This window comes from Myotis daubentonii, chromosome 5 (genome assembly GCF_963259705.1).
Source record: "Myotis daubentonii chromosome 5, mMyoDau2.1, whole genome shotgun sequence".
NCBI classification, from domain to species: Eukaryota; Metazoa; Chordata; class Mammalia; order Chiroptera; family Vespertilionidae; genus Myotis; species Myotis daubentonii.
Genome location: NC_081844.1, coordinates 63833688 through 63860056, shown reverse-complemented (window position 1 = coordinate 63860056; position 26369 = coordinate 63833688). Strand labels below are relative to the sequence as shown.

At 39.8% G+C, this 26369-nt stretch overlaps 1 protein-coding gene across 2 annotated transcripts in view; it reads right to left on the bottom strand.

Annotated features, from left to right (window-relative positions):
* Positions 1 to 26369, bottom strand: part of SLC7A11 (solute carrier family 7 member 11) — a 239333-nt gene that overhangs the window by 82953 nt on the left and 130011 nt on the right. The window contains exon 12 of one of the 2 annotated variants that reach the window (XM_059698020.1): positions 22637 to 24613. The exons of the other annotated variant lie outside the window; for it this stretch is intronic. Coding sequence (XP_059554003.1) covers positions 24540 to 24613 — 74 coding nt within the window. The 3' untranslated portion in view covers positions 22637 to 24539. Of the gene's footprint in view, positions 1 to 22636; positions 24614 to 26369 lie in introns of those variants that run through there. 2 annotated transcript variants of the gene reach the window in all.

Below are 26369 nucleotides of genomic sequence, written 5' to 3'. Positions count from 1 at the left end.
GGTACACAACTCAGTTTTGGTAATTTGTGTGTTTTTAAAAATTTGTCCATTCCATCTAATTATGTTTTATTTTTTTCATTCTTTTCTCTCTTTTTAGGGGGAATTCATTATTCCTATCAACCTATCATAAAGTTAAGATTGTTTATTTTGCCAGTTTAAAAATACCATTGGGCCCTTCTATTGAATTTCTCATTTTATTTGTTGGACTTTTTAACTCCAGATTTTCTGTTTTATTCTTCTATACTTTCTATCACTTTATTGATTTGTCTTGTTGAGTCGTTGTCTCCATACCTGCCCTTTCTTCTTCAAGCATAGTTTCTTTTATTCTTTACATATATCAATAACGGCGACTTTGAAGTCTTTAAGCTGACATCTAGTCCCTCTCACAGGCCATTTCTGTTTCCTGGGTCCCCCCCCCCCAAAGTATATGAGTCATACTTTTCTATGTCTTTGCTTGTCTCATAATTCTTTGTTGAAAACTGGATGTTGTAGGTACTATATTGTAGAAACTCTGGATATGGATTCCCATCCCTCTCCCACAGGTCTGTTTTTATTGTCTTATTATTTGTATTTTGGTGACTTCCTTCAGCTCTTTTAGTGAAATCTATCTCCACTTCGGTCATCAGCTTACCAAGAGGAGGGACATCTTCCCCCTGGGATGACCTTGGTTTTAACAGGACTTCCTTAGATCTAACACTGTCTTTCCATGATCCCCTGGTAAGCTGCCTGCTTCATTTGGTATTAGATCCTACTGCGTGCGAGTTTTCTCCTTTGCCCTCTCTCCCTTCTTCTTTCCCCCTCTTCCTTGCTCTCCCTCTCCCTCTCTTCCCGTCTCTCCTTCTCTCTCTCTCTCTCTCTCTCTCTCTCTCTCTCTCTCTCTCTCTCTCTCTCTCTCCCTCCTCTCCTCCTTCCCTCCCTCCACCTCTCACCACCCCCTCTAAAAAAAAAAAAAAAGATCCTACTGGGAGGAGTTAAAGCAGAATTGGGCAGAAAGGGTAAGGGGTGGGAGAAGGAGGAATCCTGGAGCTAGCTGAAACAAACAAAAAATATGTTTTGCAGAAAACCAGGATGGATAGCAGAAAAACAGGGTGTTTTGAAATGAGGATGCTTTTCTTGCAAGTGAAAGAAAACAATGTTGCAAAAAGGCCAGGAACCAATTGGCCAACTGCACAGCTAGACAAAGAGCAGGCCTTTACCTGGTGTGAGGGGAAGAGCAGAATGCTTCAGGAGGCAACCCATTTGAATGTCCCTCCCAAGCAGGGAGCCTGAGTTTGTTGGCAAGAAACTCCTGCCTTGTTTGAATACCTCTGGTCCACGGCTTCGTTCCTCCCTTGCATGAGACATGAGACAAGACCCCGGGAAAAATTCCTGCTCATCGGTTCCGGCATCACTACCCATTAGTCGTCTCTAACTACCAGCTGATTATCATTTTGTTTTTGACAATGTCCTCAAGACTGAGCCCAATTTTTTCAGCAGTTTAATCCAATTAAATGTGAGCTGCTGTGCCAGGGTATTATTTTTGAGAATTTTTTCTGTCCCTAAGAGGGCTCTTCTTAGGTGTATCTTTTTATCTGTTGAACTAACTCGCCTATTAGACTGAGCGTTGCTCTTGATTAAGATAAATTATTGTTTTCGGGGGCTTCCTTATCCTTGAACACTCTGTTTCAAATGAAATCGCTTCCTTTGGGAAGCGCTACCGAGCTGCTTTTCCCTACAGATTGCCTTCCCCCAACAAAAGCTCTGAACCACCCTTTGGAGAGTGGGCTTGTAGACAGTCTCTGGTCTCCCATCCTGGATCCTCTGTCCTTCGAATAAGCCTGGGTGAGGGCAATATTGGCCCAAGTATTCTCAACCTTTCCCGCATAGGGCAGTTTCTATCCCATGGACAGGGGCAGGAGGATGGAGGAGGGGAACCCCTGAACTCTCAGCCATGCCCACTAGCAACTTAGCTCCTTCAGCTTGTAGTTGGAGGGAATGAGAACCGCAGTAAGTTCTTCTGGTTGGGAACTAAGTGGTGAGGGAGCCCCATTTTCTTGGCCTTTACACACACTCCCCACCCCCACCCCGAAGTTTCTGTCCGTCTGAACTAGAATGGGGGAGAAAGAGGAAGTAGGTTGTGGCTCACATGTCACAGATGACCACTTACCTTTTGTGTTTTAGTGGAGTGTGAGGAATAAAAGTTTTTTTATGTTTTATATTTTCTGTATGCCCTTAGGACTATTTTTAGAAACTTTAAATGATTGGATTATTTTTTAGAGTTTTTGCTAGCTTTGCTCATTTCACTGGGGATTAAATTCATAGAACTTTCCATGCTGGCATCTTAGAAGTGGAGCACTTCTGAGCTTCAATCTTAGAGGTAAAATAATGTAACGATGATCTGAAATTATTTAAAGTTGTTATATCAGTGACTTTTATTTTTGTATCCCACTAATTTATTGTCAGATCCCTGCTATTGAGGGCATTATGACCAAGGGTATTGATATTGTTGTGCTGCCTATTTGATTAGGGGAGAATAAAAAACTTTTACTAAACTTTTAGCTTTATGCTTTTCCAACATAATGACAGAATAGATTGGTATCAGAAATGAGACACAGACAACGTGTGGTGATGGCCAGAGGGAAAGGGGTGGGGGCTGGGTGAAGGCAGACAAAGCATGGGAGGCGGGGGAGAGACATCAGTAATAATGTAATAGTGTCAATAAGAAAAAAAAGAGAATTACATGGGGTTCACAATATTGGGGGTTAGGAAGAAGAAATGAAAGAGAAAGTTCTGACTGCTAGAAGCAGCCAAATAAAAGGAACATTTGTGCTAATAAATAGCTGGGTGATCTTGGGTTTATAACCGGGATTACATGATTTTAAGTAGCAGTCCAGTCCTCTAAACCCAATTTTATTTCCATTAATTAAAATAATGCAGAGGGAAATGTGGACAGGTCAGAATTATGTAATTCTAGAGTTAGAAGTTATCTTTCTGGGCAGTTGGCCCATTTCATTTACAGCAGCAAATTTGGGAGGTCACTTGTTAGTGTTAGAAAGGAGACCAAATTCACAACTTTTGCCCAAAGATCATTATAATGTATTTACTGTGCTGCTTTTTCTAACTCTATGTTATTCTCAATTTAATGGCTGTCCTAATATAATGTGGCTAAAATGTTAATTTTTATCTGGTTATGAATGAGGATACAGCTGGGCAGCTCCTAGCTCCTACGGTTTGTTTTTAATAACCGGAAAAGCCCCTTTAATATTTAATATTTAACTGTAATTTTTAAGTTAGCATATCTATTTCTTTATTACTATTTTCTCTTTTTTTAATTTTTTTATTTTTAGAGAGAGGAAGGAAGAAGGAGGTATTGAGCAATAGAAACATCAATGATAGAGGACATCATCAATTGGCTGCCTCCTGCATGGCCCCCACTGGAGATTGAGCCTGCAATTGAAGTACATGCCCTTGACCAGAATCAAAACTGGCACCCTTCAGCCCACAGGTCAAGGTTCTATCCACTGAGCAAAACCGGCTAGGGCTCTTCATTACTATTTTCTAAATCTCTATAATTTGGTGATACATGTTAATGTGCTTTTTTCAAGTATAATTTCACTTTGTAGTTATATCATTTTTAGTTTATTGTTATTGTTGGCTTATAAAAACTGGTATTTGCAATATCAATTTACTAAACAGCTCAAAATTTGTTGGCATGCTTTTTTATATCCTTTCCCAACTAAGGTTATTCCAAAATTTGTTGGCACACTTTTTATATCATTTTCCAACTAGGGCATATAATATTTTCCTTTATTATATTTTCCCAATTGGCTACATAGCCCTCTATCATTACCTTTCCATTTATAACAATTCAGTCTCGTCCAAGCTAAAGGAATGCCAAGTAATATTATAAAAATAAAATTCCAGAATAAAATAAACTCAGTTGCATTTATACATGTAAGTAATGTGTGCACATTACTGCTATACCTTTCTTTTTAAAAATAATATACTATATAAGATCGGAGCATAGTGGCCTCAAATTCTTTCCATCCATGGCCTACCTAAAGTCACAGCCTGTCTCCTCCCCCTCACAATTCCCTTTCCTTGCTCTACTTTTTTCCCATTACATTGATCATTTTCTAAAATATGTATTTTTATTTATTTATTGTGATTGTGGCTTTTTACTTTTCATTCTTCCTATACTTCAGCTTATATGTAAGCTCCATGAGGGCCAGTTCCATGTGATTACAATAGTGCTGGGCTCTGCTGGGTCAATGATGTCTGTTGGCTGCCTGCTATGTTTAAAGCACTGGGCTAAGCTGGTAAAGCCCTCAAAATGTATAAATTTCAGATACGTTCAATAAGCTCACCCTTTATAATAGCACAACAGCAAGACACCAACAATGATAGCACACCTGGACTCCTTGATTTTCAAATTAAAGAGGATTTGTAATGTAACCTGCATCAGGAAAGGGGCCAATATCTCTTGGTAGTGAGATTAAAAGATATATTACCAGGAGGAATAGGATTATTTTACAAAGGGAACTAATCACCAACAGTGTAGAATATGAGATTTTAAAAAGTGTTCCTGAAGGAAAAAGTGCCCTTCCCACCACCACCACCACCACCCACAGTGTCTCAGTGTCCCTTCTTCTCTATTCTGGTCACTCCTCTCCCAAAACAATGGTAAGAAATCTGGCAGAGCTGGAAGCACTTTTGATCGTGGCTTATTTGGGGGCTTAAATTCATTTATTCATCTATTCATTCACTTGACCAATCTTCTTTTCTTTTCATTTTTTGAAATTTTATTTGAGCCAAAACTGAGGACAGTGGCCAGGAAGCATGGTCTCAAAAGCTTCGACCAATTCTTCTTAATTCTCGTTATGTGTTGGAAACTGTTCTAGCTTTGGAGAATATAGTGATGAACAAGTAGACGAAATTACTATTTTATAGTTTACAAGACTCAGTGGTTTTCAAAATGGGGGTCAATTATTTTGGCAAAAGAGGCAGGTAGGATATAAAAGACAAAAACCATTTAAAAATTAAAAAATATTAAAACAAGAGCAATACTGAGGAAAGTGAGAAGTAGAATTAAAAGGATTTATTTACATGGAAAACCCCTGGAAGCTTATGTGTCATGGGTGTGGGGCTCCCTTTAAAGGTCTGAGTCAGAATTCTGATATATAGTAGCTACTGGGCACATGTGGGCACCAAGCATTTGAAATGTGGCCAACATGGGTTAGATCTAGACAGGGAGGGCCAGGAATACTAATACATGAGTCACGAGAACTCTTAACTCTGCCCCATTGTGCATAAGTCAGATTTATCCCTGCAAGTCAAAACTGCTTCCAGGGATTGCAAACGCCAATGGTTTGATGAGAGAATGAACTACAACAGGGTCTGGGACAGACACTTGTGGCAAGCTCCCTTTTTCCCACCATTGATTTACACTTTCAAAAACATTAAAACTTTAAAAAAGTCCAAAATTGTACTAGCCTAATTAAAAATATGCTATGATCATGCAGGCATGTATACGGTGACCTCTGGTTTAATGAGTCTCACAATATAAACATGCTCGAGTTTGCTTATAAGTGGTTGCCAACACAGTACCTGAATTAGACAAGTACCACAGAGCTTCCCTCCTCCAACACCAACAGGCAGCATCAGATCCACTGTTATCCTGACATAAGGAAGGGGCAACATAGGGGACCCCTTGTTATAAAAAACAAGTTGAACAAATAATATGATTGACAAGTCCTCACATCATAATTACCATTACCTTGTCACTTTATTTCAGAAGATACTCCCAAATCCTTAAAGAAAAGAAACAAGAGAATCTATCAAATGATTTTAACCTAAATGAAAGCATTTTAACAAGAGAGTCAGTCAAGCAGGAGACTCTCTGTCATTAGCCTCCTGTCAGGTGGTTACATGACACTTTACTGTCAGTCTGCATAGTTGAGTCTCACAAGTCAGGCAAATCTACTTTTGAAAATTGTTCATTGCCAACATTTCCCTCATGTTGAGCTCCAATATCTCAACCAGAAAGTCCCACACTTTGCTCCAACTTTTTTCTCTTTAGTCCCTTTGAAACAACATTGAATAAATCTAATTTATCTCCAGCAAGAAAGTGCTTCAAATATGTCACGTTATAAACTCTCTCCTTACCTGTTTTCTATCTATAAGAATAATCTTTCCCAAGTTAAGTATTCTTCATTCTGCCAACATTTTTTCATCTGATTTTAACTTACATGTGTTCAGCAAACAGGTTTGGGTCTGTTGGTAGCTTCTGATCCACTCTAAATCCAAAATTATGGATTTGAATTCCTATAGGTTTTACCACATTTAGGATTTTAAAAACTCTGAAATTGTTTAATATTTCATTTTGAATACTGCTTTTATCATCTAATAGTTTAGCTGTAGCTACAGATTTTGCAACACCTATAGATTTTATTCATCTATAGTCCATGTATTCTAAGCTGTTATAACATGCTAAATCAGATAAGCTGTTATAACATGCTGAATAAGTTAATGACTAAAAACCTAGATAAATCATACCACTAGAAATCTTTCATTGTGATTAGCACAGATATGATATTCTCTCCAGATAGACTATGTAAATTTGGAAGGTAAAACATTTAACAAATATTTGCTGAATGTTTTCTATGTGTTGGGTACTCATCTAGGATATGATGCCAAGAAACAGAAAAAAACACAATCTTTTCACATGAAGAGTTTATACATTGTGCCATAAATAGGAATAAAATTAAATAACTACTGGTTCTATTTCCAGTGCTATCATCTAAGCATGCATTAGAGTGTATATTTCCTTTAGGATCTTTTTAGGTTGCAGATAACAAAACCCAACTATAAATAGCTTAAACAATTAAAGGTTAGTTTTGTTTTTGAGCCATACATTCGGCTTTCAGCTTCCTAACAGATTAACATAAAAAGAAAATACAGCCGTGGCAGGATAGCTCAGTTGGTTCGTGTGTGGTCCCAATACGTCAAGGTTTCAGGTTCAGTCCCTGGTCAGGACACATTTAAGAATCAACCAGTGAATGCATAAATAAGTAGAACAACAAATCAATGTTTCTCTCTCGCCCTTCCTCTTTCTCTAAGAATAGGAAAAAAATACACATTTACTTACCTCACTTGTATTGTACTATTTCTTGTTCACATAAATAACAATAGTCAAATGTTAATCAAAGGACCTCTGTATTCATGTTGTGCAAGCACCTGACTGCTAACCCCAGAACTCTGATGAAGTCTGAGCTGGACTAGATGCTCTCAATGCTCCAAGCAGAACCACCTAATTCTGTGAATCTAAAGTATTAAGAACAGCACACTCATGCGTGACTGAGAAAGGGACAAAGAGGAAGAAACAGAGCAATAGAAAGTACTATATCCCAGAAAGAGCCTTCATGCAAATAGACCCACCCAGCTACAGGAAACCAGGAAGTGGAAGAGGTAAGAGGCTGTACTAGACTTTCACTGGGTTTCATCGCACAGTAACTCCACCCACAAGTCACTGTGGCCTATCTACTCTGCACACCAACTAATCAAACCAGTAGCTCTTTTTCCCTGGAGGGGCTTAAAATGGCAGAGCTGAGTGTGGTCTGAGGGGAACCCAGCATCCCCACCTCTCTCTCTCTTGTACTCTTTCATTTTTATTTTAATCTATATCCAGTAGAATCAGCCAGGGAAATGATGCCTCTCTTAGGAGAAGAGCATTTTGTAGCCTCCAAAACCAAGTGGAGTAGGAAATTAAGTTTTTCCCATGAAGTCTCTGAAGCTGGTCAGAAGACACATCAAACATGAACTCAGACACATTTACTACTAGATTAAATTCTCTCCCTAGTCCACACGCCCAGCAACATGGTTGACAAGGAAAGTCATACAATGTACACCAGGTGGTAGTCAGAACTTGTCTATTACACATAACAGAGCACCATCCCAAACAGTGTGGAAGCAGAGAGAGGGATCTGTGGTTTCACATAATTGGAAAACCCAGATGGGGGCACCGCTTCAACAGGTGCTGCACAGTGTGGGATCAGGACTTGGTTGCTCTCCATCTCTTACTTCTACCTTTGTTTCAGCTCAATTCCCAGGCAGACACTTTTCATGTCATTGAAAAGAGTAAATATTGTCTCAGAGAGTATATCCTCCCACTTTCCTAATCCTTAACCCGAGGTGACCTAAAGGCTTTGTCACATTCCTACCCCTGAAGCAATAATCCTGTGACTCTCTTTACCCAGGATGGGAAATTGCCTCCGCCCGGGAGTCAGAGAGTAAGTACATCAGGCACTCACAATCACATGGCCTGAGGACTAGGTAAGGATGGCTCAATAAAGTAAACCAGGGGTGTTTTATTAGCAAAGGGGAGGGAGGGATACTCAACAGGACAAAAGTAACAGATGTCTTAGCCACACAATTGACCATGATATTCCCAACGAAGTTACCACTTATCCATAGATAAGAATGGAACATTATCCTAAATTTGAACATAATGAACAATATTTCATTATCATTTTACCACACAGAAATTAAAATGCCAAATAAAAATCCTATCTCCTTGTAAAGTCTCAAAATAGTAAAGTCCAGTATTCTTCCCTTCACAGTATTCTTTTGTGGTTTAGTTCAGCTCCACAGATTTCATTTGGAAGTCAGGGATCATCCAGGATTTTTATGTCATTATGAGGCTTGAAAAATACATTGTCCACTGAAATGTGAGACTCTTTAAACATTTCCAGAGTTTAACTCATCCATGCAAGTCTCCTGTTTATCAAGAGAGAAGTCGGTATACAATAGTCACCACTCCTTAATGATACTTAGAAAGTAGGAATAATTCCTAGCTAGCTAGCTAGGCACAATGCTGCATTGAATAACATTGGAATTATATTACTGATGTAAAAAGGAGAGTGGATATTATGGAAAAGTAGCAATTTCAGCCACAGGCCATCATATTTATTTTCTTACATGGTCAGTAAGAGAACAGAAAAAAAGGCCCTATGGTCCAGGATATGCTTCTGACTAACAAGAAAATTTGCAGTTTTTATATTGGTAGGTTAAATAAAGGCAAGATCACTAGGTCATAGCCCATGGGTTAATTACCACCAGGTTAGTGAGAAAATTCAATCACCAAGGACAAATATAGTCTATAAATGAAGGGGGAAAATACAATTTTCTAACATGTATATTTTATAAGCCTTGCTTGCAATCATAGTTTGCAGTTCAAAGGTAACATTTTAAGAGAGAGCGACAGAAACTTTATAGCCAGCAGCTGAACATGAAGTGAGGGGGGCGGGGGGAGGTTCTGCTCTTCTTGGTAAAAGATTTAGGAATGCAAATCCATAATGATAAGTGCAGAATCCACATGGACTCCATCTGAACAAGGCCTCTGTGCTTCTCCGGCAATTCTCTAGCAAACCAGTGGTCATCGTTTGGAGAATCTGTACAAACCCACTGTTATTCCCTCTAAGATTTTTATCACCAACCATTGTAACATATGATTTAATTTTAACCAGGCAGGAATTAAAGTTTCTTTACATTTATGATTTTTATTTCCTGTAGAGGTTAGTCATGCTGTCATTTGCTCATCTATAAGCCCCCGGTGTCTTTATGTCTGTGCTGGTCCCCATGACACCTCCCTTACCCGAGCTGCTAGAGGCCCAATGAGAAGCAACTATCTTGGCCAGATGCTCTGCCCTGATCTTGTCTTTGCTCAGCATTTAATTCCTCAGATCTCGGATAACCTTCAATACCCTGGTGTCAGCATAAAAGTTCCTTCCCACCTTTGATTTCATGGCTCCAGCAGGACCTCACTTCAACATTCTCCAAGCCAAGGCTAGGAAACTGGATAAATGCAAAAGGTTAACAAAATTGTTGTCAATAAGCTGAAGATGGGATGGATTCCTTGCAGCCAACCTGGTGCTGCCTGCCAAGTTTCAATAGTGATCATCCAAAACCCCAAGTCTTCCCAGAGAAGAGATCTATCAGCATTTCTCCCAGCCTCTGTGGTTTGCAGCTATGGAAAAGGTGAGCTTATCCTGTGATAAAATTTTCCTGAGTCTAGCTAGAGCTTTTCCATGTCCGTATGGACCTCGAAGCTCTGGGAGATGGCCTTGCGGTCATGGTCTGCAAGAGTGCTGACCTCGCCCCTCACAGAGAGAATCACCAAGCTTGGCCTCATTATTCTGTTTGAAGTTACCACCTAGCTAGCCTCCCACCACCAATCCCCAGGCTCCCCTCTCTAGCAACACCACAGTCATGTGTAGCAAAAATCAGCCACCTTAGCCGAAACTGTTAAATGCACCAGTGCACCCCCCATCTCCCCGAAGAACCACTGTCCCAAACAGCTGCTTCTCTTCAGAGACCCTCAGCAGACCATGTGGAGTGGTAGCATCTGGGGGCTGATGTTCAGGTCTTGTATTAAATCAAACTGTTACCATTAGCTAGTAGCATAGAACAAGGAAATGGAAGAAACATGTCTGCATCTCTGACTGAATAAATCTAACAATTAAATACACTTCCATAACAACGTACCTTCCTTTTAGAGCGCTTACCATAATCTGATTTTACATTTATTTATTTTATTACTGGACTACATGCCTACCTCTTCTACTAGAGTCTTTACTATTTGAGAGCAAGAAAACGGCCTGGTTTTCTTACCTCTGAATTAGCAGACTTAGTACCATGCGTAGCATATACTGGCATTTAATACTTAATTGTTGCATGAATAAATGAATAACGCTCCAGTAATATCTGAGCGTGGACAGGCCAGATTAACAACTCATTCTTGTTCATAGGTGAGATGCATTAGATCTCTCAAAAAAATAACTTGTAAAAAAGGGCGTTTTCTACAAATCTGAAATGAATATGATCCTTCACATGAATTTTCAAGTAGAGAATACTAAATGGAAAATGTCCCCCAAAAATCCCTGAAGAGAATGTAATATTACATTTGATATTAATATTTTAAAGCATCTCTAAATATAAGCCAGGGCATGATTTTTAATATTTCAGTTAAATGATTTTTCTGGAAGTCAGGACACTGTGATTCACACACTCAGGTATATGATGACTGGACTCAACACACGCTAAAGTGAATGAGCAAATGACACTTGAACCACAACTTGGAGTATCTAAAAAAAGATCTAGAGAATATAAACATTTCTTCCACACAGACTTTCGACAGGAGTTGGATTCCAAGGCAAGGCCATGGGTTATAGGCACAATGTTCTCTGGTATAAGTGGCAGACTAAATTAGTAAATGGCAGTGTTGAAATATTTTTTTTTAAAAAAATCCACAGCCAGCCCTAGCTGGTTTGGCTCAGTGGATAGAGCATCGGCCTGCAGACTGAAGGGTCTTGGGTTTGATTCTGGTCAAAGGCACATGCCCAGGTTGTGGGCTCAATTCCCAGTAGGGAGCATGCAGGAGGCAGCGGATCAATGATTCTCATCATTGATGTCTTTCTCTCTCTCTTCCTCTCTCTCTCTCTCTCTCTCTCTCTCTCTCTCTCTTAAAAAGAAAAGAATCCACAGCCAGATGAATATTTTTTATAAAACAGGGATAAAAGTTTTTCTTTAGGGGAAGTAAATCTTTCTGAAAACATATTACAATGTTGCTATAATATAAGAACAACCTATCAATCTACTCTCCAGTTTTACATCATAGAGACTCTAGCCTCCATTGGTGGCATTCTAAATGTAGCCCCTGGTGATCTGCAAACTGCTACCAGTTCACAGTGCATAAGGACAGGAACTTGGAATAAGCACTAAGAAACTTATATAAAAATTTGAGATTATCATTGCATTCAAGCACATGATCAGTGCATTCTACAAAAGTATTGTTATGTGATTATGTGAAAGTTAAACAAATAAATAAAACAACAAAACAGTTCTTGACGACTGATGGTTTAAAAAGCTTTGGCGTAAAGGGTTTAGCTTGGAGTTTTCAAAAATGGATTAACAGTTGCTTAAAATAACCATAGAAAATTCTCATTAATGAAATTATATCATTGTTCTGCATAAGAAACTTATTGGAATATCTTCTAGGGTGAATTATTTGCACAATATATCTAAAAGTAGCCCATAGCCCAGCCAGTGTGGTTCAGTGGTTGAGCTGCTATCTTTGAACCAGAAGGTCACAGTTTGATTCCTGATCAGGGCACGTGCCTGGGTTGTGGACTCGGTTCCCAGTAGGGGACATGCAGGAGCCAGTCAATCAATGATTCTCTCTCGTCATTGATGTTTCTATCTCTATCTCCCTCTCCCTTCCTCACTCTGAAATCAATAAAAATATATTTTTAAAAGTAGCCCACAAATAGGTCTAAATTAATTCACCTATTTTAGAGATTATCAAATACAAGGAAGTTAATTCTTCAAGTTGATTGATTCATATTAAGGCATTCCTTCTGGCAGTAGCAGGAAAACAGGAAAAACTGTCCATCAAGGCAAGTGAAAAATAAATTATTATAATATGACCAATGAAATTTATTTCCAGTTGGGAAAACAAAGTATCTTATTTTTATCACTACAACTCTTCTCATAGACCTTCTAAGAGGGGCGAGGCATGTTTTGTGAAATATTGGAGAGAACTTCGGAAGAGCTGTCTAAGCATGAGTTTCTAAATGAAATTTGGGAGCTGTATGATGTCTTGATATTGATAAAATTCTGTACCTTTCAATAATGATTTGTAAGTGAAAGGTAAGAGAGTAGTAGTTGTTGCGAAGTCAGGGTACTACTGAACTTATTTCAAGGCTGACCAAAGCCAAAAGCAGATACAGAAGAAAGAAATTCTGAAAATGGAGCAAGTTCTATAAAACTTACACAGAGGAAGATGTTTGTCGCTCTCTTCTCAAAAATATGTGTAAAGTGAGGTCAGAAGTTCAAAAAGTCTCGAAATATAATTTAAAATGAGATGGAGCCAGACATCTCAAAAATATTATTTAATTTGGCCTAAGAGCATTTCTACCAACCGAACTCTTCAGGTAGTTCTGGCTGGTGGTTGATAGAAACAACAGTGGCCAGGAGTTCATATTGAGTTCTTAAGCTACAACCCACCCAAAGTCCCCATAACCCTGGCTGGTTGCTTGCTCAGTGGTTAGAGCGTCCGCCCGCGAACCAAAGGGTTGCAGGTTCAATCCCTGGCTCTGGTCAGGAGCGCAGCAGGCAAGGTCTCTCTCATGTTGATTTTTTTTTCCTCTCTCTCCCGCCTCCCCCCTCCTACTCTCTCTCTAAAGATCAATTGAAAAAATATCCTCAGATGAGGATTTTAAAAAAAGAAAGTCCCCATTCCATAGAAGCCACTGTGAGATAAAGAGGGTCATGTCATGTATTCGTCATAAGTTCTCCATGGAGTGATAGAATAATGAGGGTCAATATTGGAATAGGTTTAGTAGCCTAAAATTTTTTGCCCTTCATGTAATATAATGACTGAAGATACTCCTACTTGTAATTTTTCTAACAAAATACACAAATTTTAGAAGGAATACTTGAAAAATTAATAGAGTTAAGATCCAGAGAAGTTTATATGAACATGGGATAAAAATACTGCTTCTCAGAAGAGAAAGGGGTCTAAATCATACTGTTCTCAGGGTTATATTTTTTTAAAATCTTTAGTAAATGGATAACTGAAGATTCAAATCCTTGAGTTATTTAACTAATTACAATTGTTCTGTTCAAGCAGTTGAAGTGTTCCAACCAAAGATGGACATAAAAATGTAAAACATTTTAACAATTTTTCTGTAATTATTGAGATGGGAAATTGACCATTGGGTTAAAAGTCGCTCAGTGATGGTTTGAAAGGACAAACCCAATACCTATCAAATAAGTTTATTGTATTTTAAGTATTTGGAAATAATATGCCAAAGTTTGCATAGGTTGAGACCATGAGTAGTCATGATTTTGTCTCTCTGATTTTCTATTTTGGGGTTGTCATTTTTTTTCTCCTTTTCACATAGCACTTGTCAAACCAGGAACTTTAAGATTAACATTTCCAAACATGAAACAGACCAAATTTTATCAATTATCTGTTGATAAGAGAAGAAGAATCTTCTTCTTTTGACATTCTAAAAAATAAAATACAATAGAATAAAAGTGTTCCTTACTCTTTCTCACTCTTTAAAATTGTCATCTTACGAGTCTACATAGGATGTAGGGTGACTTGAAAAAAATTACATTCATGTGAAATAAAGCAAGATATTTAGTCTAAGGCAAGAACAAAGCAAACAATGAGTTCATTATAATATAATCAGTAATTTTCTCAAGGGTTAAAATATATTTGAATTTTTCCTAAATATAAGGGATTTGCTTTCCAAATTTGTCTCGTAGGCTGCAATTTAAGGATAAAAAATCTTATGTGTAAATAAATACACTGAGAAATGTTTTCCATTAAATTGTCACAGCTCTTTGTCAAGAAATGTACCATCTTAGAGCAGTTTTCTCCAGAGCAGCTTTTTTTCCCCTCCCACAGGCACCTACAAAATTCTTCATAAATAATTATCTCCGGTATGTACTAATGTACTATATAATAATGTATAATATATAATCAAGTTAAGAGGTTATTATAATTTATTAAAAACTAAACAGGTACCCTCTGTCTTGTTGGGGGGGGAGGGAAATTGATGCATAAAATAAATCCTATAGAAAACCAAATCAGAGGGAAAATTTTGGGGGGGGGGGTTCTGGGTCAGAGTCTAAACGCTTTATCTGTATCATTCCCCTCCTCTTTATAGTGAAGAAATAACAGCTTAAAACTTGGCACTTGAGGAAAGCTATTATATACAATTCCAAGTTGCCTCAAAACCTATAGTATAAAAATCCAACAAAACAAAAACCCTACACCTGAAGGTTGTGCATTACTTTTCCTGCCAAGCCGCAATTTTTAAGACCAATCTTAGAATTTGGAAGGCAATCCCGGTAGAATCTGCCAAATTTGAAAAAACACAACCCTATCCTTCTGCAGCTTCCAGTTATATCTGTTGGCATCAAGTGGACGATGAAACACACTCTAATCGAGACTTAACAAATCTAGCTGGGTTTCCGAGAAAAGAGAGATTGCTTTCTGGAAGAATCTGTGCCCAGGTCCAGGACTGGCTGGAAAGGAAACCAAGCAAGTGTGATTTCAAACTGTTTTTGAGAATGGTGGACAGGAGGTTGACTAGGGACAGCCTGAGGGCTCAATTACTACCATGTTATATCATTCTAATTAATTGATGTTGATCAATTTGGTTTCCAAAAAAAAAAAAAAAATCCCTGTAAACCTCCAAGAGGGTTTTAATTTGTGCTTTTAACATTTTTTCTAAGTTGAATACTCTGCTTAGCATGGTGCTGTTTATAGAGCACACCCCGTTGAATTGTGGTTAAAGTGAACCGTGCTGTTGAGTGCTGATCTCTGAAAGACAGGTTTCGTAATTATAAGCATCAATCATGCCGAAGACTATTAAACCTAGATCACTTCACACAATAGAAGTTTTAAATCAAACTTCTATTTGGGGAACTGTCATTAATATTTTTCTACAGCCTCACTTCTACAAAAGCGTTCTTCGGTTTATATTGGAGCCCAGTCAGTTTGTGTAGCTTATGTTGGAGCCTCGTCAAATTCTTCCACACTCTCCCTGCATTTCTTTATATAATGACCCCCATTCCAGAAACTCAATCTCTGTTGTTAATTTCCTGAGGATTGTAGAGAATGCTGCCTAAATGAGAACCATCAGTTCTCAAGATGTAAGCAATGCCTTAATTGATCAGATAAACATGGTCCATTTAGTTTTGCTTTAACTCAGACTTCAAAGTACAAAGCTGTATGTTTGCATCATTTTGGCCAAAGCAAAAAACCTGAAACTCTTCAGGAGGTAAGGAAACAGTGGAAATTAGGCATCTGCCCAAAATTGGGGAGGAAGAATAAACACATAAAGCCCATTTTAATTTATACTTTGAACTGAAAAGAAAAGGGCTCATGAGAACATCTGAAGACAGGAAAAGGACAATTTTCAAGACCTTGAACTTGAACCCATTGAACAGCAGAGGTTGTGGTGGTCTCAAGGCCACAAAATATTGGTCTTTCTTCATTCAAGTCCCATCCCATCAAGATAAAACACAGGTTCTAAAATCTCCTTCACTCTTCCACCTACCGGGTGTCAGCCCTACATACCAACTTGCCTGGGGAGGATTTATAAATGCCCTCCTGAACTTCCAACAGACTCTCTTTTGAGCAGTGGTTCTCAACTTGTGGGTCGCCACCCCTTTGGCGGTCGAACGACCCTTTCACAGGGGTCGCCTAAGACCATCCTGCATATCAGATATTTACACTATGATTCATAACAGTAGCAACATTACAGTTATGAAGTAGCAACGAAAATAATTTTATGGTTGGGTCACAACATGAGGAACTGTATTTAAAGGGCCAGAAGGTTGAGAACCACTGCTTTTGAGTAACCATTTACAAAAAGATTAAATTCAAATAGACTGTATTTGTTTCCCGTGGCACGCTGCCTTCAAAGTCTACTTTATTACCTTCTGCCCCAGCAGCGTATTGATGCTGGGTGGCACAGGGCACCCTCAGATTCAGGAGGAAGGGAAGGAGGGGAAGGAAGTATATGTATAGACTCACTCGATCCCTGGGAGCAGTTTGGGAATGGCTGGCATCTGACCTCCATGCCTGCCCTGGATTAATTGGAATTTGTGACCCGCTTGGAGGAGTAACCTGAGCCCTCCACGCACCTGCCCAGCTAGGAGCTGAGTCACCTTGGGTTCAATCATCTACTTATACCTACTTATACTCATTACCTTTTTTTGATGTTCTCTCAGTCTCTGAATTTACCAAAAGTAACTACACCTGGATAGTTATTGGTACCAGCTTACTTATGGAGAAGCATTTGTTTTATCTTGAAAGCTAGGTATGACTTAATGATCATTTCAGCCTAATTTGCTCTTAAAACTATGCTAACATATTCACTATAAATACTATTAATTCAAACAAAATCAGTACCCATGGCATTAAAGGGATTAATGGGGAGTAAATCTCTCAATCTCTGTTCAACGATTAGATCACATAGCAAATCACTAGATGTCAGAGTTAGTAATTTTTTATCGGTAGACTTTTGAGAGAAGGAAAAGAAATATGACAAAGAGAAGCAGACATTAAACAAACAAACAGAAAGATAAAAGTCAGCACTTTCCACCTGGGACTACAGACTCATTCTTCTTAAAGGGGAAAAGCAGTGCAGCGGCTTTTCACAACGCCTCGGGTTCTGGGTTCGGTTGGCATTGTTGTGACCCCCGGCAAAGATGGATCTTCCCCTCATTACTGTGCTGCTGCCTGAGCCCGGATGCTTCCGCATTTCACCAACCTCTCCTCCCAGTCACATTTTTTACAAAGATGAAGAAGAAAGAAGGTGAACCATTTCCACAGCAATTCCTTCTTCATTCTGGTGTGTTTTGCAGCCCTGCAGGGGTGTCCCGTGGCCCTGGCTGCCTGCATGCTGCTCGCTTCCCTGGGCCTGGCAAGCTTCCCCTCTGGTCAGACAGGGGGAGGCAGAGGGCTGCTGGTAATTGTTCAGGTTTTGCTTCTCCCTGGCATGACAATGCACAGCATTCTAGTCTATTTTTTTTTTCTTTTTTCCCAGTGGTGTGGAGGTGTGCAGTCATTTAGCAAAAGAAACCCCCGGCGGCTAAGGGAGCAAGGAGGAAAGTCGGGAGCAGGCCTGCCTGGCCTTTCTTTGGGGCCCGAAACTGCCTGCAGTTAATTGCTCGCATCAGAAGAATAACTGGTGGTACCATAATTGAATTTTTATGGAAATAAACAGGTGGCAGATTTACTATAGCTGTGGGGATAGTAGGGGGCGGAATGCTGCAGCCACATTAACCTGTTTAATTTAATAGCTTCGGTGCTCATAGACAAAAAAAGGCAATGTTGCTCGTTGAGTCGGTTGGATGCCAAATGTAAATAACTACAAATACCCTCACATGCCCATGTGGTTGAGCAAAATAAATAAATAAATAAATAAAAAAGAGGGCACTGTGCCAGCTTCTGCTAGGTTTCATGTTTATTAATTAAGCCCCTGGAAGTTTCAAAATAAAAGTTGTAAGCCACAAAGAGCCTTTGAAAAAGGGAAGAGAAAAGAATTTGACAACAGGAAAATAGACAGACACAGACAGACTAAGGCTTTGTTTACATTAAAAGCAGAGCGCAAGTCTTTGACAGAGAGGGTTTGGGGAGAGAGTCTCCTGGGCATTGCAAGGATGAACTAAACACTATGCTTCCCCCCAGTGGGCAAGTTTTGAAATGCATTTTTATATGAAGGAAAGAAAAATCGGGGAACATTTGGTGAAATGTATAAGGAACAATGTTAGCTTATTAACGTACCTGGCATTTACTTGTAAACCAAATAGTAAGAATGAAAGTTTGTGTTTAAATTTTTGCTGGTTTGCCTTCAGGCAAGAACAATGTGAAATAGAAATATATATTGCAGCAAGGATTGAAACACATTTAAAAGGAAAAAAAAATGTTTATGAGACAAAGCACTTACTATCTAGGAGGAACCACACAACGTGTATACAACGTGGGTGTCCTCTGCCTAATTCTCCAGGCCTGAAGGGTAGGCAGATTCCCAGATAAGTAAGTTAGATACAAGCAGAGCTTGCTAAGTTCTGGAAAGAGCACAGAGAGAAATGGGGATGAGAAAGGCAACAGAGAGAAACGGGGATGAGAAAGAAGTGGAGCGTATGAGGAAGCCATTTTATCAATGAGAACTATTTTGCCCTGGGTTTGAATGACCAGATCAAATACATAAATAGCCAAGACTATCAGAACCAATGGGATCGGGAGCTTGGGATGTTTTGTGTTTGTTTTTACTATTTTAGAGTAAACCAGTAAGAAGTGGGAGGGCCTGAAAGGGTGCTGTCTGTTTTGGGTTTTTTAAACCCATGAACCTTTGGTAAATGCTTGCTGGGGGCATCATATTGTGCTGACTACCTTCCACGGGGACATCAAACCTTGCTGCAGCCAGATATCCGATCATGAACTCTTCCCTACTTAAAAGCATGCTCTTGACTTCACATCGACCTCTTAAGATAGGAACAGACCCCACAAGTTAGCCCCCTTTCTACCACTGCAGCCTCCTCTTTCACCACTTTGCCCCTTACATCACTCCAGGTGCACCATGCTTCATTCAGTTCCTCCAGCACTCACTCCTCTCCTGCTCTCTGCGGTGTTTGGGTCCACCTACCACTTACCTCTGCCCCAGAACTCATCTGAAGTGTCACTTTCTAAAGGAAGACTTTCCACACCTTCCCTGCCCTCTCTTCCAAAACCCCCTGCACATACATATACACAAACACGAGGACAACATGGGTTTCCCCGTCACACAAGCCCATAGAATTCTCTTGAGCAATGCCACCCTCCCACACCAAAATATCTGTGACACCACGGCAAAATCCATGTCATGTTTGCTCATAACTGTACCCCTGACATCTAGCACAGAGTTAGTGGATCTTGGTTGGTACTGAATATTTAATACCTGGACAACTGGCTATCATTTATAATCACTCAATTCATGTCTATGTCTTCCAAGGCTGTACATCTTCCACATATTCTAAATAGAGACATGAAAATAATCATCAGCCCTAACCGGTTTGGCTGAGTGGATAGAGCGTCGGCCTGCGGACTGAAAGGTCCCAGGTATGATTCTGGTCAAGGGCATGTACCTTGGTTGCGGGCACATCCCCAGTAGGGGGTGTGCAGGAGGCAGCTGATCGATGTTTCTCTCTCATCGATGTTTCTAACTCTCTAGCCCTCTCCCTTTCTCTCTGTAAAAAGTCAATAAAATATTTTTTTTAAAAAAAATAAAATAATCATCAACACAACATCTGCATGCTTTGGATGGATGATGTCTTTAATTTTTGTGATTCACCTATAGATGCAATATTACTTTGGATTTTAGCACTTGGGAGGGAGGGACAACTTCAGAAGCTTTAACAGCCCTATTGATGGTAGAGGGAGCAAGGGAGGATTTTGCCAATTGCTTAAGAGAACAATTCCAGTTATGTACTCAGAAAAATAACCACAAGACTGGACCACCTAAAGGCAGACTCAGATCAAAATTCAATTTATGACCTGAAGTACAATTTGCTGTTCTGAGAACACCAACAGTGGTATCTGAGCTTCTGGGAATGAGGTTCCTCAGAATCAGTGTTTCACAATATCCCCAAACTCCAGTCATTTCCGTTTCCTCATGTAGTTTTGCCATGTGAAATTTTACACCTCCTTTGTATTCTGTTCACATATAGATAATACCTGGCATGAAACGTCTGTGTAACTGTAGCCAGATTCTAGGATGTGTTTGAATCAGCAGGACCTGAAACTCAAACAGTCTATTTTTGTCACAAAGCCAAAACACTTTGGAAACTAAAAATGTTTACGTGAATGTCGACCCCTAAAAGCCCGTTATCCTTAGAATGTAATGTGCTTTCTTTATTGCTTGCTACATCACTGGAATGCTTTATCCAAAACAAACAAACAACAAAATAACCTCATTGCCCAGCCATTCTAAAGAAACCCAGAACAAAGGGTAGGCTAACCAGATGAAGAGCTACATATCTGCAATACATAATAAATGACCAATGATCCTTTGGCAAAGGCTGGGAAGGAGATATATTCCACACACAAGGGATATCATTGCACAATCCAGCATCAAGGAATTCTTGATTACAGAACTAACATCTGATAATTATATGAGAATGAGCGACTGACTCCCTGTAATGGTGTAGACCCATGCTTCCCAGTTGTGCCGTGTTTTCCATAACACAAATGAAGGAGGACTAATATGCTATCACCTATCTCAGTTAAGGGAGCTGATGATCAGCCAATCATTACCAAAGATTCCTGCAATTCAGAACGTGCTGACTGATGAGCGTGCCCCCTGCTGGTTACAGTAACACCAATTATTTTGCCTCTTGCCTTTCAATGCTACCACTTGGCCGCTGCTGCTCTACATTAATAGTTTCTTCCTTGTTTCAATCAGGCAAACCATTTCCACTGGAGCATCTGCCTCTAACATCTTCAGCCCACAAAGAACAATAGCACAGAGTCTTTTCAAAACTGCTACCTTTCCCCTCACCAATACATTTCTCAGGAACCCGGTAATGACCTAGGTGTCCTGGGAGGTAAATTAGGTGAAAATGATTTGTATATGATAATACCACACAGAGTACTTGCTACACTTCTCTGTGTTATTTAAAGGATTTTTGGAATCTCAACGTCACTATTTAGAATATAGTCAAGCAAGTGAGCCATGAATCAGACCCCCTCTAGCCACCTCAGAATGATATAATTATCACTTTGAAAAATTATCCAAGGTCAATCATTACTTTACTTATCTAAGGTCAGTCATTGTTATTAGTCATCATCGTTCTTACATATAGTCCCAAGTTTTGTCATCATAAAATAAAAGGAAAAACTTCTCCACCCAGCTTTTACAATGCAATTGATTCTCTTAGGACAGGCCGGCTTCTGGCCAGTGGTTAGAAATCAGGAGACAATGGTAGGTTTATGGGCTCCAAATGGTGAATTGCTCTCTCTTGCAAAATTAGTCCCTGAGAAAAAGGAATAGTCTCTAAGCAAGAAGAGACCACCCCAAACAAGGAAGGAAATATATCTGAAATCCCAACGCAGCGATGTGCTAGCAAGTGTTTAACAATTCACTCTTTTTTTTTAAAGATAGGTTTATTGATTTTTAGAGAGAGAGGGAGGGAGAGGGAGAAACATCAATGTGAGAGTGAAACATTGATTGGTTGCCTCCTGCATATCCCCCACCAGGGATCAAGCCTACAACCTGGTTATGTGCCCTGACCAGGAATCCAATGTTGACTTTAAGCGACCAACATGACATCACTGAACACAGAGTTGGGAAGAAATCAGTGCAGGTGGCTCTCATAAGGCATCAAGAGCCAGCACACCACTGCAGGGACGGGGGCATGGAGAGAAGAGGGGGTGTGAGGTTGGAGGTCAGGGGGTTGCAAGTCTTTACAACCCACTCACATGCTCCAATTCTGGTGCTGAGGATCCTACATTTTTTCTGATCAGTACTCTCACTTTCACATAAAAAGAACAGCAAGACTTTAAAGCTAATTGATATTATAATTCAGCAACCATATCAAACCCTGAGTTTCATTTCAAGTACATGAAAGTTGAAAGAAGCTGAGAGAATTAAGAGACTCTTTAAGCATTGTTAGCGTTCCCGAGGTCCAGTCTGTGTCACAATCAAGAATTAGAGAAGAAAAACTTATCACTTGCCTTTGTCAGCTATTCGATGCTCTCAAAACATCCCAGTATCCCTATCGTCTTTTATTTTATCTGGTAATGACACTGGCCACTTGGTTCCCCGAAGCCTTACCTTGAATAGGCATTTCATTCCAAGGAAGCCTTTCATTCCAGAGATCAGAGGCTGTGTTTAATTAGCTCTCTCACCACAGCTTGTGACGGGCTGCCTGAGTCCAGTCCCTGAAGACAAATGGAATTTCATTGTTTTCAGCCCCACTCTGAAAATCAGCCCACATCCTCACGCCTAGCCCCGCTTTCTCAGACTCAATTACATTAAACCCAATCCCAAGTACCATTTTCTTTATCCATGCAGTCTTTAACTCAAAGGAACATAAACCAAATGTATTTTAATTAAGGGATGAAAGACACATATGGCAAGAATATTGGTTAGCTCACAGAATTATGTGAAACTTGGAAAATCAGACTCGAAAAGTAGGAAGGAACCAAAAGCAATTAGTCAACTGGTAACGGTGCAGAGAAAACATCTAGTTTGGGACACCCAGGATGCATTAGCTACCATCACCGCTGTCCCCTGTGAATAATTTCTCCTCTGTGCCCAGGTAGGACAGCCAGCTGCTAAGGCTCATGCCTGGCCCTGGCCGCCTGGTGTAGAAAGATGGAACATCTGACCTCTTCATCCTTGCACGTGAACTCCTGCCTCCTGCTAATGTGGAAACCTGAGGATTGACTCCTAGCAGAAAGAGTGCTCAGATGCTGAATAGTCTGTAACTCTGACCATTGTACTCACTAAGTAGGAATGGTTCACTCTCAGAGATCAGTTTCAAAGAACGGGGAAGCAGGAAATGAGATGGAAATAAAGAAAAGAGGAAATGGCCCTAGCCGGTTTGGCTCAGTGGATAAAGTGCAGGACTGTGGACTGAAGGATCATGTGTTCAATTCCGGTCAAGGGTATATGCATCCGTTGTGGCCTATCGGGAGGCAACCAATGGATGTTTCTCTCTCTCTGTCTCTCCCTCTCTATTCCCTCTAAAAATCAATGTGAATATGTCCTTGGGTGAGGATTAACAAAAGAGAGGGGGTGGGAAGAGAAAAGAGGAAATGAGGAGGAAAGGTGGCAGGAATTTCTGTAGGAATAGCAGAGAGCAGCTCGATGGGCACAGCAGCACTTTTGGAAGTGATACTGTTGCTTTTCCTTTTTAAGGGGTAAATACAAGTACGTCCGAGGGTGCACTGAAGGGAGGGGCTGGATATTTCAGTAATTGAGGAAATAATGGAAAATGTACTGGAGAGGGTAACATTAACAACACATGTGTTTGAGTTAACTTTGTAAAGGAGGCAGGTCACTTTCTCCCTAAAATCGGAGGAAAGGGGAGAATGAATGAAGGCAGTGAATTGGGAGCTGGAGCGGGCAGGGGGCAGTTGTTTATTAAAGGAGTTCTCTCAGACAGCCTTGTTCTTTTCACATGACTTGGAGATGAAGGCCGTGTTTAGTGTTGAAGGCATGAGGCAGGGTCAGGGCCCTGGGTGAGTGGGAAAGCTTTAGAAAAGCTACCATGAAAAGTCACAGCGAACTAGGTGTGACTAGAGGATCGGTTGGTGGAACTGAGGACCACTTCCTAGCCGAGTGCCTAAAAGGCTGCTCCATCATAGTCACTGAAGTTGGGCTGATAGATCTTCCCATTAGGAAAAAAATAAAAAGTATATACTAAACCCAGCTTCACCAGCCCTCGTAAGAGCCTTCAGTGTGGTTATACAAACAGCAGATGCAGAAGGTTTTACCCACACACCCACACACAAAAAACTCACAAATACCTAGTTATAGGAAGCAGAACAAAACACTGCGAGAGGATGAAATGATCATGACAGATGGTAAACAAGGACCCCATTTCAGCGTCTGGGAAGCTTCATCTTTGGCTTTGTGGTGTCTTTCATGGCTGTGTAAAGGAACTGGAATTTAACCGCCCATTAAGAGTACAGACTAGGCCTTAGATGCATCTTAATCTTCTGAGGTTTGTTCCTTTTCCACAGAATGTTCCAGATGCATTCTGTAATGACACTTTATCAAGCCACTAAGATCGACTGCCAAAGTCCAATCTGCTACAGGAATCTTGCGAGAAGAAAGGGATGTTTCATCGGAGGCAGGCATTCATCCTAGCCCACACCTTGCCTGCTTCTGATCTTCTACTGTTAAAAACGTAGCACGCTGGAGCAAGATTGTGCTATATTTCATGGGTGTTCTGGGCCGCCACCAAGGGACAGTTCCATCTGTTATTTGCTCTCAGCTTTGCTTACTGATAAAACAGGAAGGACAGCTTGCTGATGGGTCCGGGAAGCGAACGGCTCCTCTCTTTCCTGCAATTAATGTTCATAAATTATTTCTACAGTAGACAGTATGGATGGTACCATGATTTCAAAATTAGTTTCAATAAATTAAGGGCCTGCATTCATTACCAAAGGAGATCGATTTGCAAGACAACTTGTGGAGTTTAGCATCGCCAGCTACCTTTTGTGACAACTGCTGTCATTAACTCTGTGGCTTATCAGATCTTAAGATCATATGTTCAGTTGCTGAAATTTCATTTTATGGATAGTATACGAAAGAGTTTTAGTTGTTCACAGCAAACAGGATTTGGGGTACTTCAAAATTTCTGAGACTAAGTTAATAGCCCTTTGGCCATAGGAAAGGGAAATGGATGATGACAGCAAAATGCAAAAATCAGCTGAAACCGGTTTGGCTCAGTGGATAGAGCGTTGGCCTGCGGACTGAAGGGTCCCAGGTTCGATTCTGGTCAAGGGCATGTACCTCGGTTGCGGGCACATCCCCAGTAGGAGGTGTGCAGAAGGCAGCTGATCGATGTTTCTCTCTCATTGATGTTTCTAACTCTCTATCTCTCTCCCTTCCTCTCTGTAAAAAATCAATAAAATATATTTTAAAAAATCACTAAGTGATTTTTTCCCCCCAAAATTATTCTGTTGTTCCAATTATGCAACATTCATCGGATAAAGAAATCAGTGTATTTTCTGGCCTCTGCACTATTTTAAAAGGGATTTCCAAGAATCTAGAATATTAATTGCTTTTTCTAAATTTCTCTTATTTCAACTTGTCATGTTTTCTTTATTTCATTGGTTCAATATCTATGACCAAATTTGTCTATGCTTCCTTTATAAATGAAATATTTCCCATGATCTATAGTAGTATGTCTTCTAGGAAATAGTGGCTAGGACATTTATAGCAGGCTTGACACTTTCAGAGTTTTAGACTAGGAATTTTAACTTTCCCAGCAACACCTATCAGTTCAAAGTACAAACAACAACAACAACAAGGAAATGGAATCATGATTTCTTAAGACGACAGGCTGGGGAGAGACGCCTTGGAACAATGCAAGTGTCATTAAAAGGCCTGGGGCGGCTGCCTTCCCCTCATCCTGTGTGAGACCAGTGGAGAAGCAGGTCTCCTGCAAGGAGGGGGATCAAGGTGAAGTAGGAATACAAGATTGCTGGTTAAATGAAATAACACAGTGCAGGTTAATAGTAGAAATAGGAAAGAAAGAATTACTGGAACATGAAGAAAGAAAAAGGTATGAAGCACCCCCATACCATTAACAGGATATATTTAGGAGAAGCAATTTTATAAAAATACAGGCCAGTGGCATGGCACACTCTGTATCATTTCATTTCATGTTATTGTTTATTTTTTTTGGTTTTGTCATGTCCTATCTAATGGCTCAAATTCTGCTGCTTCCCTAATATATGAAAGTAAATATTGTCTACTCAGAATACTTGATGCCTCCTTATTTTATTGACAAATCTGTACATTAGAGAATTAAAAAGAAATAAAACTCATTAAATATTAAATAAAATACAGATTCATGGTCCTTCAATGTTTGCATCCTAATGTACTAAATACACTATGTGAGTGGCCATGAACCAACTCACTAATTATCTCCTATTTTACTATTAATTTGGTTACATGAGGCTATCCAGTGATGGCGAACCTATGACATGCGTGTCAGAGGTGACACGCGAACTCATTTTTTTGGTTGATTTTTTGTTGTTGTTAAATGGCATTTAAATATATAAAATAAATGTAAAAAATATAAGTCTTTGT